Consider the following 13,821-nt stretch of genomic DNA (forward strand, 5'->3'; position numbering starts at 1 on the left):
ATTGAATGAATAGTTGCAAATAAAAGGTAAGCAGCCATTATAATATTTATGACAAACCTATAACAATTCTTTTAACTCAGGGGAGTTTTGTATATGCTGGAATAATACCAGACAATGGCTCTCTGCTCCCGTCCCAGTACTTCTTTTATACCTGTTCTCTTGCTACTATTCTGGTTCCTGTCTATTCTCACTGCCTCAGGTACTAGGAGGAGTTGGAAGACTTAGTCTGTACCAGGTGTCAGGAGCACAAACCCACATTCCTTCTGATAACTCTACCTTGGACACATCACTGACAAACTTGTGGAGAGGGAACTTTTATAAAGATCAGCACCTATAATCTCACAAACATAAGGCCTTTACACAAGCTAGCTAGACAGTTTTCACTACAGACAGAAGTGGATGAAATAAACTACAAGAAGTTTTTCTTACTGATGATTTAATGTCCTTTTGAGTGGCAGTGTGACTATTCTTAGGTGTGTGGGTTCAGAAATTGGACAGGTCTCGATTCAGACTCCGCTCCATTTACCCTGGACTGAGCTTATTTCCTCATCTACAAAATGCTTAGTGTAGAGTTCTATCACATGGTAAGCATAATGCAATAAAGGTTATCTATTTTTCATGGATAATTATGAGTCCTTTCCAGCCCTTTCCAATATTACTTTCTGATGTACCTAATATGGAAACTTTAACGACCTAAGCTGCTCAGAAAACTGGGTGTTCACTATTAAAGCCTTTACGGTTGGGGTTAGCCCATGTTAATAATCATTTTGTGAGTTCTGGAGTACACGTCTCTGGGTTAGTCTATCACAGTGAACATGACTCCTCACATTTGTCTGTGATGACTGAATATCCTGTAGAATTCAACTGTGATCTTCAAGTCATCATGCTAGAGATCAATTTTCAATGACTAGGACTCAGAACCCTAAGAGAATGAGATCTTACTGAGATTGTCTTGACCCCAAAACCGTTTCCTAGAAGTTACAGATTTTACTACCTCATTGTCATGTACATAAATTTATTCTAATAAAACCTGACAATGAGGGGTGGGGGAATCTACTATTACAGTAGGATCATTTCAAATATTTGGTTATAATGTCTTCTTCATAGCCTGCTTTTCTTTAAGGTGCCTCACTTCTCTCAGCAATACATGGTCCTAGGACTGGCACATTGTGGGTGCACATGTGTGTGTGCACGTGTGCACGTGTGTGTGTGCACTTGCACCCATGTGCCACCTTCTATTCTTAAGTGTAAAAAGGTGCAGTTGACCACTTCAGACAGTGCAACCCCATCTTCAGCCCTGCAGAAGAACTTGGAAGATGCAGCTTTACCTGAAAATCTTGAATGGTTCTTCTTGAGGGGCCATGGAGAACAGCTTCTGGAGGGCAGCTCTCCCTCTGCATTAGGAGCTGATGAACCTAGAAGGGAAACTTCCTGCTACAATAACACAGCAAGGCAATGTGATGAACACTTTTATTTACAAATATAATTAAAAGCTCTGACAGTTATCATGCTCTTCCTTGGAACCTGAAAAATGTTTTGTTTTTTAAAGTGCATGCAAAAGAAGTAAAGCCTTTTTTTTTTCATCATTTTTTATTGTAAGAAAATACACAGTTTGAAAGTGTGAATAATGCAATATTTATGACCAAGATATGGGACTTAGGGAGGGGCAGGGAAATAAAGAAAAAAGATCAAGATGATCTGATTGAGAGACAGTGTTGAACTCCAAATACTGAATTGGAAAAGGAGGGAGGTGGGGAGGACTGGGAGGAGGGAGTAAAAAAATTTGATCAGAGAAACAGTTAAAATACAATATGAAAATAAGTAATACCTCTCCTTAAATTCCTTCTATACACAAAATACACGATTTGCCAAAGCCCAATTTGTGCTACTGGGATTCTGTGAGCTCCTTAAGTGTATTCACATCCTCTGCAACAGCAGAAAATGATTATGATACAATCAGAATATGCTCAAGACAAGTTAAACTCTTGCCAGCAGTTTCTTAAAAATCACAAGATCTCTTCACCCCACCCACCCCCCATTCCCCAAAAAAGTATTAATATGTCACCACTGATATGTACATCACAATTAGTTTCTGTAAAATGTATCAAATTTTCAATCTTTAATAAAACTTTGTTTTTTTTTAATTCCTGATGAATAAATACCAAAAAAATAAAATAAAATAAAATAATGCAGCAGCTAGTTAAGGTGTAAGGCTGCGGATATTGTGTCTCTCTCCCCCTTGGCATTTATTATTATTATTATTTTTTTTTGCTTTACTTTCACAGATTGGTGGTAATGAGTGATTGCCTTAAAGCAATATACATCCACTTTTTTGTTGTTGTTGGTTTATTGGTTTTGTTAAAACTGTCTCCAAAGTTTTCACTGAAACATTTTGAATCACATCGATACTGTGACGTGTACTATGAATAGAAGAGATGGCCAGGTTTCAGCCAGCACTGAAAATTGACACGGGAGGGGGGAGGAAGGGGGCCCCTGATGGAGTAAGAATAAACAGGCACTAGTCCGACACGATGTCAGTAAGAGTAAGAGAGAGAGAGAGAGTGAGAGCAACGCCCGTTAAAATGGGGAATGTGGTTTTGCAGGGTCTGAATTTTTTTTTCTTTCTTTCTTTCTTTTTTTTTTTTTTTTTTTGTAAATGGCAAAAAAATTTAATCTCATCTATAGTCCTCCTTAGGAAAATCTAATGTAACCAAATTCCCAAATCCCATTCTGAGGCTCTCCATGTCAAAAGTTTCAATCTCTCGCTCTTGCCTTTCCAATAGGTACTTTATTCTCTCGCTGCGTTCCTTCTGAAGGGCAGCCAGCTCTTCTTCAATCTGAAATAAGCACAATGAACAGTTCTTAATGGAAAGGAGTTCCCAACAGGCATATATATACACATAACATGCACACAGATGACATACGCAGGAACTAAGAGTAAACTAGTCTGGGGCAGGCTGGGAGAGTCCTGTGATAAATGTTGTGTGTCTAATCCATCACATTTAAAACTTTCTCACAAGAATAAAAATGTTTGGGGCCACCTGGGGCCAGCACTGCCATTCTAGCAAGCCAAGCAGCTGGGCCGATCTAGGTCACTGTCCTGTCTCCGCAGGAGATGGCTCGGGAGAAGCTACAAGACACTCAAGCACAATTAAGTTGTGCTGCTTTCCCAGAGAGAGCCCAAAGCCCCCTGGGTCATTAGCAATTTAGTTCTAGAGCAGGAAAGTAGTCTCTCACGTTGATCTCTGGGAACTACCAGAAGAAAGCACGAATAACTGGTTAAGCAAATACATGCTTAACAGCTCTGAGATGCTTTATGATATCTTTTCTACTTCATATTCCTCAGCAATATCTAAAGCAATGAATATTTCAATTCTGATAACATTTATTATGTATGGCAATATCAGCCTCTCTTCATTTTAATTTTTTTTAAAGAGCCCTGCTGGTGATTTCTTTTGGTTTAGAAATAGCTGAGAATAAAAACCAAATCTGTATTTGGCCTCACGACATTTAGGGGCCACGCTATCAACTCACAGTACCTTTCATACGTCAAATCAACTACCCAGTAACCCGTGTCAGTCCTCAGTGTGAAGGTGGAAGGTTTCCGAGCAGAGTAATATAATAGAGAGAACTTAGGCTGTGGGATCAGATTTATGCAAGTAACTTAATTAAGCCTTTTGAGCCTCAGTGTCCTGTCTGTGGAATGGGGACTATGCCTACCTCTCAGGCAGGAGTATCAAAGCAGGTATGAGGGGAACAGCGCCTTTGTTAAATCGCCCGGTACACAGGCAGAGCCACGCCTGTCCTCTACCCAGCAGTACAGGACCCTTGACAACACGCTCATACCTTCTGCTCAAGATGTGCTCTGCGCAGAGACACCCTCTGCTCTAGCTTCTGGAGCTCACGTTCATGCTGTGCCTCTGTCTGCATCTTGATTTTGCTCTGGTAGGCATTGAGCAGCTCCATTTCTTGCTGGAGCTGTAGCCTCAAGGCCTGGCATTCTGCTTCTTGAGCCTCATCTAGCCGTAACTGCGGGTACAGAAGACATACACTGTGATTCGCTCCTAGCTTACAGAACTTGGTGACTACTGGAAGATGCTCCCTTGTTTGGGCTGAAACAGGTCTCTCAGAAAAACAGATGCCCGGTGGGGGGTACTTTCAGAGTTAGGAATCAAAAATAGTACATTCTGCCCAATGGGCTACAAAGATCTAAAAACACTTGCTTTTCTTAAAACATTCTTTCTTAAGAAAACAAAAACATTCTTAAGGAAACCTGGTTTTCTTAAAACCACACTAGCAGGAGTCAGGAAGGCTCCACACTCCAGTAATTAAGCCTGTGGGCTTTGGAGGCAGACTCCTGAGCTGGAATTCCAGCCCCACCATTCACTTAGGTGTGTTACCTCGGCAAGTTAATTAACATCTCCAAGTCTCATTTTCTTCATCTCAAGAAAATAACAATAATAGTTCCTATTGTCTAAGACTGGTATGAGAATTAAATGAAAGAATTCATATAAAATCCCAGGCATAGTTCTTGATGTATACCAAAGGGTCAGTAAATAGCCGGTGTTATCATTATTTTGACTAACCATTTCCATATTTACATATCTTTAACCCCCAAATCATTATACATTTAGATATCCTTAGCGCTAAAAAAAATGAGTCCAATCTCCATAACATTTGAGGAATACCACAGTACCATTATGCTCCTAGCAAGTAAAGTTGGCCCCTATAACATTGGCTTTACTTTATCCTTATGGCCAGCCATCTAAAACTCAAGTGGTTCAAAATTTCCTCCCCACAGAAGGTAGCCTTGATAATCTTACAGGGTGTATCCTGGTTTGAAGCAGTGAAATCCAGATAAAGTTTTTCCCTTGCTCCCTGTAGCACCTGTACTTTGTATTACACACCAGGATACTGATCCTGTGTGGGGAATGGACCAAGCCAGCCAGCAGAAATGCCAGCCTTTCAATGAGCACAGTTGAAGATTTAGGGCCATTAGCAGGACTGTATTCAGGGATGAAGACCCTCCTGTCCCACCAGACTTGGTTTGGTCTAGATTTAGCAGGCCCTCAGTTCAGCTGGGAACTATGAGATTAGAACCCTTGAATTAGTCTGTCTACCCTGAGTATATCTGCATGTTTCCATTGAGACCACTTTGCCAAGATACCTATTCTCCACCTTAGGCTGCCTTCCCTCTTCTGTACAATTTGTGACAATAACATTTCTTAATATCTCGATAGTTATGACTTTTTGAAATGTTATTCGAATAGTTTTAGAAAGCTATTTGCATAGTGTCTTCTTTAGTGCTTTGGAGAAATATACTATGTCAAATGAACACAAAATAAATAATGGAATCATATTTCCAAGGTACTTTCTAATAATTAACCCTAACCAGCTTTCACTAAAATCCACTAGAGAGGATGCTGCTCTTCTCATTTCCCAATGAGAGGTGAAGGGAGAAGAGACACTAGACACAATGAACAGCCAGTCTGCAGCAGCAACAGCTTCACAGATAAATGCCAAAGGGATTACTGGCTCCCAAGGAGATTGCTATCGATTCCCTCTTGATATGGGAGGTTTCTTACCAATAAAGGGAATGAAAGTCTATTCTTTTCTACTTGGCCTGGTTAATTGTTATGAGCCCTGGCCAAGTGGGTGAGAGGCTCATTCTACAGGCAATTTAGACCACTGAAAACACCCCCATCTTCTCTTATTTCTGGCATTCTATTATTAATGTCAGTAACTGTGTTATTCTGTACCAGCTCTGACTCTAAAGAAGTGCCAGTCTAGAAATCAGGGGATATTCCAGTATTTGGTATTCATCACCCCCAAAAGTTGCACATACCAAATCCATTAAAAAGTTTTATAAAAGTATAGGTAAATATCATGTCTGTTCCCTCTATTGAACTAAACTCAAGAAAAGGATGTGACAGAAGCAGCATAATGTAGTAGTGGCCAGGCATATAGGCTTACAGGGTCTCCCCAAACAGGGTTCAAATCGTAGGTCCACCACTAGCTACGTACCACTAAGTGACCCTCTAAGTCAAGAGTTGGTACACCATGGACCAAGAGTCAAATCTGGCTTGCTGCCTATTTTTGTAAATGAAGTTTTCCTGGATGGAACACAGACACGCTCATTCATTTATATATTATCTATGACTGCTTCTGTACTACAATAGCTGAGTTGAGTAGTTGTGACAGACTCTGTTGGTCCACAAAGCCTAAAACATTTGCCACCTGCCCCTTTACAGAAAAAGTTTGCCAACCCTTGCCCTAAGCAAGTGACTTGACTTCAATAAACCTCAGTTTCCTCACATGTAAATTAGGGTTAAAAAAGTAACTACTTCAGGGCTTCCCTGGTGGCGCAGTGGTTGAGAGTCCGCCTGCCGATGCAGGGGACACGGGTTCATGCCCCGGTCCGGGAAGATCACATATGCCGCGGAGTGGCTGGGCCTGTGAGCCATGGCCGCTGAGCCTGTGCGTCCGGAGCCTGTGCTCCGCAACGGGAGAGTCCACAACAGTGAGAGGCCCGCATACCGCGAAAAAAAAAAAAAAAAAAGTACTTCAAAGGTCAAAGGGGTTTCACAAAAATGAAATAACACTTATAAAATTCAACAGTGCCTGGCACGTGGTAAGCGGGCAGTAAAGGACTGCCGTAATTATCATCTGTACTTTTATCTCCTCCCTGCCTCAGAAGGAAGGGTTATTTCTTTCCTTTTATTCAAGAGCAATCATGAACCTATACTCCTGATCCTGTTCTCTCGCATCTTATATAACAAACATTCATTGAGCACCTGTTGTATGCCGGGCATTGTAGCAGATGCTGAGAATACAAACATGAACAAAACCAAAATCCCATCAACCTTTATGTCCCTACCAACTCTCTCCCCTTCTCCTTACCTTTAACCCCTGTCTGCACTCCTCATTCTGTTCCTACACCTCCCCTTCTATTGCTCACAGGAGGGTCACTGATGACCACCCTGGAGGGGTCCTTATCTTGCCTGCCCTCCCAGCGACATCTGATATTGTGGACTGCCCCTTCCTTCCAGAACTCTCTAGTTCTCTGAGACACCACACCCTTTCGGTTTTTCCCTCCCTCCCCTTTCCAGCTACTCCCTACCTTACTGGGCCATTACACGTGGGTGTTCCTCAGGACTTTGTCATGGGCGCTCTTCTCCCTCTAACTGCCCTTCCTAAGGAATCTCATCTATTCCAAAGGCTTCAAATACCATCTTTATGCAAATGACTCCCACATCTACACCTCTATTTCAGACTTCTCTTCTGAGGTCCAGGCTAGCTTATCCACTCTACACGAGGTATCTGCATCTGGATATTTCCCAGCCTCAAGCTCAACATGATTAATATTAACTAATCATATTTCCCTTCCCACTTTCCCAATCTCCAATTCCTTTTTTACCATATAGATAAATGGCACCATCTACCATTTTGCTCAAACTAGAGACTGGGAGTCATCCTCACCATCTCATTCTCCCATTCAGTCTGTTACTAAATGCTCCTAGTTCCACCTCCTGCCTAGCTCTCAAACTGAGTCACTTTCTGCTTCATCCTGACTGTCCCCTCTCGAGTCTGGCCACCACTCCCTCACACCCAGGTAAAGGCAGCAACCTTATAAATGATCGCCTTACACCCACGCTTGTCATCTCCCAGGCCATTCTCCACGTGTCTCCAGAGTGATCATTCAAAAATGCAAATTTGATGTCAGTCTCCTCCTTAATACTCTTCAATGGCTTCTCACTGTCTTTAGGATAAAGATCAAAATTCTTAAGAAGGCTTACAAGCCCCTGTATGATCTTGTCCCCGTTTACCCCTCTCATCTTATTCTCCTGTTAGTTTCCTCCTCATTCTCTATATTCCAAACACAATGGACTTGAGTTCTTTAAAAGTGCAATGGTCTTTCCCATCTTTACAAATGTAGTTCCTTTTGCCTAGAATGTGCTCCCTACACTGCAGCTTAAATAATCATTGTGTCTGAGAGGCCTTTCCTGACTCTCCAGACCAGCCTAGCTCTCTTGGTTTACACTCAGTGGGCACACTGCCCTTGCTCTGCTGTTACACATAGACTTCTCCAACGTCTGTTTCCTCCACTCTTCTATAGATTCCATGAAGACATGATCGATGACTGTCTTATTCACCAGAGTATTCCTGGGTGCCTGGGGCACAGTAGAGGCACTCAATAAATACTTATTGGATAAATGAATGAATGAATGAAATACGCTGGCTCTGATCCTCAGCTAAGGGCATGTTTAAGCCTTTCCCAATTAATCGAAGACCTCTTTTATCTGTCTCTTCCTCTAGCTATAGCTCTCTTTCTCCTTTTTTTCACTGACAAGAATCTGGGGAAAGCAGTCTCACTTACAGTTTCTGTCTCACTTTATAATCACGTTTTCAATCTACTTAGAATGTCTTCCATTTCCACCACTCCACGGTCTGTGACAATGGACAAAGCCACTGCTGGGCCCCAATGGTTTCTCTGCAACATGTGAAATCATCAACTAGAAAGTTTTGTTCTGGCTTCTGTGACATACTCTCTTTTGAGGCTCTGACCCCTGGCTATTCATCTTCTTTGGTCCACCTTCTACTCAGCCCTCAAATGTTGATGCCTACAACTCTGTCCTGAGTCCTCTTCCTCTTTAATACTATCTCCTATCCGTAGGAGATCTCAGATATTCCGAATAGCTACAACTGCCCCCATATAACAATGACTAACTTTTTGATGTTAATCCTGACACCTTGTTGAACTACAGATTTCCATCTCTGTACCTCTCTACCTAGATACCCACAGAGCTCAGATAATGAGTCAAGTATCTTCTAGACATCCATCCAAACTCACCCCTCCTTCCATTTTTCTATCTTGGTAAAATCATGACCTGTTCCACTGTTATCAAACCTACCTCTCAAATTGGTCCCTAAGTTCTATCTATTCTACTCCTAAATATTTATCAAATCCTTCTCTCCCTTCTCACCACTTCCATTAGCATGTTCTCTCTTAGTTCATGCCTTCATTTTTTTTTTTTCCTGGACTATTATAATAGCTTCCTAACAGGTCTCCTTAGCTATATTTGCCACATTACTGCCAGTATCTTTCTATAGCACACATCTGATCCTGTCACTTTCCTTCTTAAAACAGGCTTTAGCAGCTCTCTATTGCTGATAGAATAATGTCCACACTCCCAGCTTTGAGGCTCTGACCCCTGACTATCCACCAGCTGCCCGTTATACTCCTGCCATATCAACTACTCGTTGTTTCTCAAACGTGCCATCCTCTTTTAGGCCTTTGAGTCTTCATATATACTGTATCATCTGCCAGGAATAACTTTTCCATTTCTGCTTGTCTGATCAACTATTACCCTTTAAGATTCATCTCCTTGTGAAATCTTCACTGAATTACCAGGCAAGCTCCCATCCCTGGCTACCAAGACCTTTATGACGTCTCCATTTTGGGCTCCCACAATCCTCCTCCTTGAACTTTGGGCTCATATCAAAGTTCTTTCAGTCCCCAAATGTACACTATCCATCTTTTGGAAAAGTGTATAGGCCCTTTTCCATGGAACCTGTTTGCTTCAATAAATTCCTCATGCTTCTTGGCTCTTGCAGGGAAGCATTCCCTAGACCAGACTAGTTGTTCCTACTCATCCTCCCATAGCCTCTGTCACCTACCACTTCAAAGCACTTTTATGTTTTATTTTTATTGCTTAATTATCTGACCTCCTTACTTGACTGACAGAAGTGTGAGGAAAGGGACCACTGCCGTCTCTCTAGCTCATCACTCTATCTCTGAGCCCAGCAGAGGGCTGAGCACAGATGTTTAGTAAAGGTTTACCTAATGAATGTGTCTGTGTGTCTATTCATTTGCGCCTGACATTAGTTGTGCGATCTTTGATGAATGAGAGTATGATATTACATGCAATATCTATCACATCTTGCCCTCAAAGTCCCTATGTGCCACAGGTCTGATTTAGCATGTATTCCTCAAGTTCCATCTTATAAGACACACTCCAGCAAGTATCCGCTCTGGCTTGGCTTTATTCAGCGTCGTCATTTCCTTCAGTTCTTTGGGCAGAAAAACACCAATATCCTAAATGTGCGCAAGAATCATCTTGGGACCAAAAGGCTGGATCTTGAATTTTCTTGATTCCCAAAGCTCTTGAAGCCGTGGCACCGAACCTAACCACTTACCGCTTGAGAGGCCATCATTTCATTTATACTCTGTTCATACTGCTCTGCCAAAATGGCAAGTTTTCTCGTCTGCTCATCTTTCAGTGTCTTTAAGATTGTTTTGTGCTCATTCTTTGGAGTAACTTCCAACTGGTGATTCTTGAGTGCTTTATACTGTTTGGTCTGTACTTTGCAAGTGTCCTGAAACTGTTTTTTAATTTGCATTTCCATGGCCTGTATAGAAAAAGTGACAAAAGGAAAATAAAGACACATTAGTAAATACAGAAAGCCTTCCATTCTCATGATACAATATAGGTGCTGAGACCAACTGTCTTTTGGTGCAGTGACCCACGTTACTAGTCAGTAATAATGAAAATAATACATGTGTCACAGACAGGTGTTAACTCTACCAATACTTTGGGTTTTGTTTGTTTGTTTATTTTAACATCTTTATTGGAGTATAATTGCTTTACAATGGTGTGTTACTTTCTGCTTTGTAACGAAGTGAATCAGTTATACATATACATGTATTCCCATATCTCTTCCCTCTTGCGTCTCCCTCCCTCCCATCCTCCCTAAAATACTTTGGTTTTATATCAAATGAACAGAAGTAGTTTTGAATTTACAAATAGATTTTTAAAAATGAATTGTTACAAGATCACAACTCTAAGAAGACTCTGGAATACTATGAAGCTTAGTTTGTTAAAAGATTGCTCATTATTTCAGTGGTTTCCTAGACAAAATCTTCAGTGTCTTCTATTGTTTGTTGCCCCTCCCCCTCCCCCTTTAACTGTTTTCCTCCACTTCCAAGTAAGAAAGGGGATGGCAATGTATGAGCCATCTCTCACTGCTCTGTGTTTCCTTGAAAAATCAATAAAGGGCAACATTGGATTATACTTTATATCATAACCCATTTCCACTACTTGCATGTAGCAATATCAAATATGCATTTTTTTTTTTTTTTTGCGTCACACGGGCCTCTCACTGTTTTAGCCTCTCCCGTTGCAGAGCACAGGCTCCAGATGCGCAGGCTCAGCGGCCATGGCTCACGGGTCCAGCTGCTCCGCGGCATGTGGGATCTTCCCGGACCGGGACACGAACCCGTGTCCCCTGCATCGGCAGGCGGACTCTCAACCACTGCGCCACCAGGGAAGCCCTCAAATATGCATTTTGGCAAGGATGAGGTGGGGTTTACTATTATAAGCCCAGAAGGCATTCCATCAGGTTGCCTGATAGTCACATGTACATTTCATGAACACATGGAGGGTTTTTTTTTTTTTTTTTCATGGAGGGGTTTTGATGACAAGGATCACTAATTAGACAGGTTAGAATCTGGCTAGAGAGGACGAAGGCCAGTGCGGTTGAAGTTGGCCTTCTATCTTTGTCAACATTGACAGTGACTCCCTTGACAAATAGCAATGGCTTAGTCCATATAGTTTGTTAACTAGCAGTCAGCTAAAATTCTCTGGAGGCAGTGCAGGCCAAAGGAGTTCCGTATTTCTAGTGCAGAGATAATAAATGTCTGGCATATCACTCCCAATTCCCATGCCCAGGACAGATGTCACTAATAAATCATACTTTCCCTTACTAAGTGTGGATGTGGCTTTAGAGTCTTTCTCAATAGAATAGCACTCAAGGTAGCTACAACCAATTCTGACTGGCATGACTGATACAATTTATCTGCTACATTCCTGTCAGGTAACTTCCTCATTTCCTGGGATTAGAACCATGGACTGCTATTAGTCCATGTGTTATAATTTTAGAGAGGGAAGGTCATGAAGGGGTCAGAGAAATTGCATAGATACAAAGAAGAAATGGAGAGATCATATTGCCCTGCAACATCTCTTTAGGAGTCTGTTATACCCAGACTCTGGAGATTCTGATTCAGTAGCTGTGGGGTCCTGAAATTTGTAATTTTACGAAGTTTCCCAGGTGACTCTTGACAGTCATCCAGGTGTAGGAACCATTGATCCAACCTGGCTGTGTCCTGGAGCATAAATCGGGAAATTTCCTCTCACCTTTAAGTTTTTTGGCTGTTGCCGAAGTTCCATGACATGCTTTCTGTGCAGTTCCCTTTCTCGCCTCTTATTGTACTCCAGCTGGTTTTCCAGTTCAGTCTGGTGCTGTAGCCGGATCAGATCCATGCGGAGTTTCTGTAATGTGTGCAGCTGCCTGTACTCGAGCTCTCGGGTGGACTCGTCGTGCCGGATCAGCATGGCATGCTCCATCTCCTTCTGTGTCCTCTTTTTATTTAGTTCCTGCATTCAGGAAGAAAAGATACACGGAGAGAGATGAATGGAGACAAACTGGAGGGAAGGCACCACTCGGTGAGGGAAGGCAAGGAATGGCACTATTAACTGTCTCTTAATTAAGCCCGTTAGTGTTTGGCAGCATGACTTAATGAGACTAGATGCACAATCCCTGGAGACAGAGGTTCTGTATGTGGATCCATCACTTTCAAGTTGGGCAACTTCACATCCACCACAATTACTCTACCCGTAAAATGGGATTACTGTTATTCTACCTGACCCCTTCTTACCTCACAGGGCTGCTGTGAATCTTAATCAGGTGATGTGTTATGCATGGGTCTAAATAAGTGTTTCCTTAGTTAGGCCAGCGGTTCTCAATCCTGGCTGGTTGCCCATTAAAATCATGTGAGGAAGCTTTTAAAACGTAAGATGCCTAAGTCCTATAACCTGAAATTCTGATAACTGTCTGGAATGGGACCCTGATGTCAATAGTTTTAAGAGTTCTCTAGCTGGATCTAAATATGCAGTCAGAGTTGAGAATCGCTGGATTAAACTGATAATGTCTGCAGTGTTCCTAGTTTTCTGGGAAACACCCTGTTTTTGCATGTATCAGAAGTAGGCCAACTATCTATTTTTCAGAATCTCAGAGGTCAGGGCTCACTGGGAAAAAGCAGATGAGATCTCTCCCCTTTCATCTTTTCCATTACCGTCTGTTTGGTCATTTCTAGATCTAATCATTCTGTTCCTCCCAGTTTTACTCATGTCTTTCTCTCTCTTTTGTCGAAGGGGGAAAGAAAGGAAACCAGGAAAAAAAAAAAAGAGGGAGGAAGTTGGGTGAAATTTTTTCATTCCCCAGTTCAAGAATATTTCCTAAATGGCACTATATCAAAGATCTGAACCATGCGCGCTCTGGGTACATAAAAATATTTACTAAGCCATCACTCGGTGCTCAACTTGCTAACACTCTGTTTAACAGGGAACTGTAATAGACATTTATTGAAGTATATCCTCAGCTCACAGCAAACTGAATCAATCTATCTTCTCTCCTGGGAATTTGGATTCCGGGACAGTTAATCTCCATGTGGCTAGAATTGAGGGGCACATAAAAACAACATATGTGGTAGCCACCCGTTGCTATGAGGGCTGAGGATTAGAGAAAGCTGGGCTTCAGAGCAAGAAGAACGAAAAAGAAGTGCAGGGAATATACTGATGCCCAAGTTCCTGACTGGTTCTAAGCTCTCCTTGTAGGTCCAGCTGTATGACTGCTACTGGGTTTTATGAAACGTTCCTATAGCTCTGTAGCAAACCCCCTGGTTTTGGTTTAAGCCAGCTCAAATAAATTTTAGTAACACGCAAACAAAAGAAGCTTGATTAATACAGGGAAATAAGTTTTATG

The 13,821-nt window shown here is 41.9% G+C and overlaps 1 protein-coding gene across 3 annotated transcripts in view; it reads right to left on the reverse strand.

The window, feature by feature from the left end:
* Nucleotides 1-1,456: 1,456 nt before the first annotated feature.
* Nucleotides 1,457-13,821, reverse strand: part of TAOK3 (TAO kinase 3) — a 184,450-nt gene continuing 172,085 nt past the window's right edge. For all 3 annotated transcript variants that reach the window (XM_060120945.1, XM_060120944.1, XM_060120946.1), the window contains 4 exons: nt 12,195-12,434; nt 10,198-10,410; nt 3,847-4,029; nt 1,457-2,837 (listed from right to left, as the gene is read on the reverse strand). In XM_060120945.1, coding sequence (XP_059976928.1) covers nt 2,676-2,837; nt 3,847-4,029; nt 10,198-10,410; nt 12,195-12,434 — 798 coding nt within the window. In that variant the 3' untranslated portion in view covers nt 1,457-2,675. The remainder of the gene's footprint in view (nt 2,838-3,846; nt 4,030-10,197; nt 10,411-12,194; nt 12,435-13,821) is intronic.

Source organism: Lagenorhynchus albirostris, chromosome 14, assembly GCF_949774975.1.
Source record: "Lagenorhynchus albirostris chromosome 14, mLagAlb1.1, whole genome shotgun sequence".
Taxonomy (NCBI): Eukaryota; Metazoa; Chordata; class Mammalia; order Artiodactyla; family Delphinidae; genus Lagenorhynchus; species Lagenorhynchus albirostris.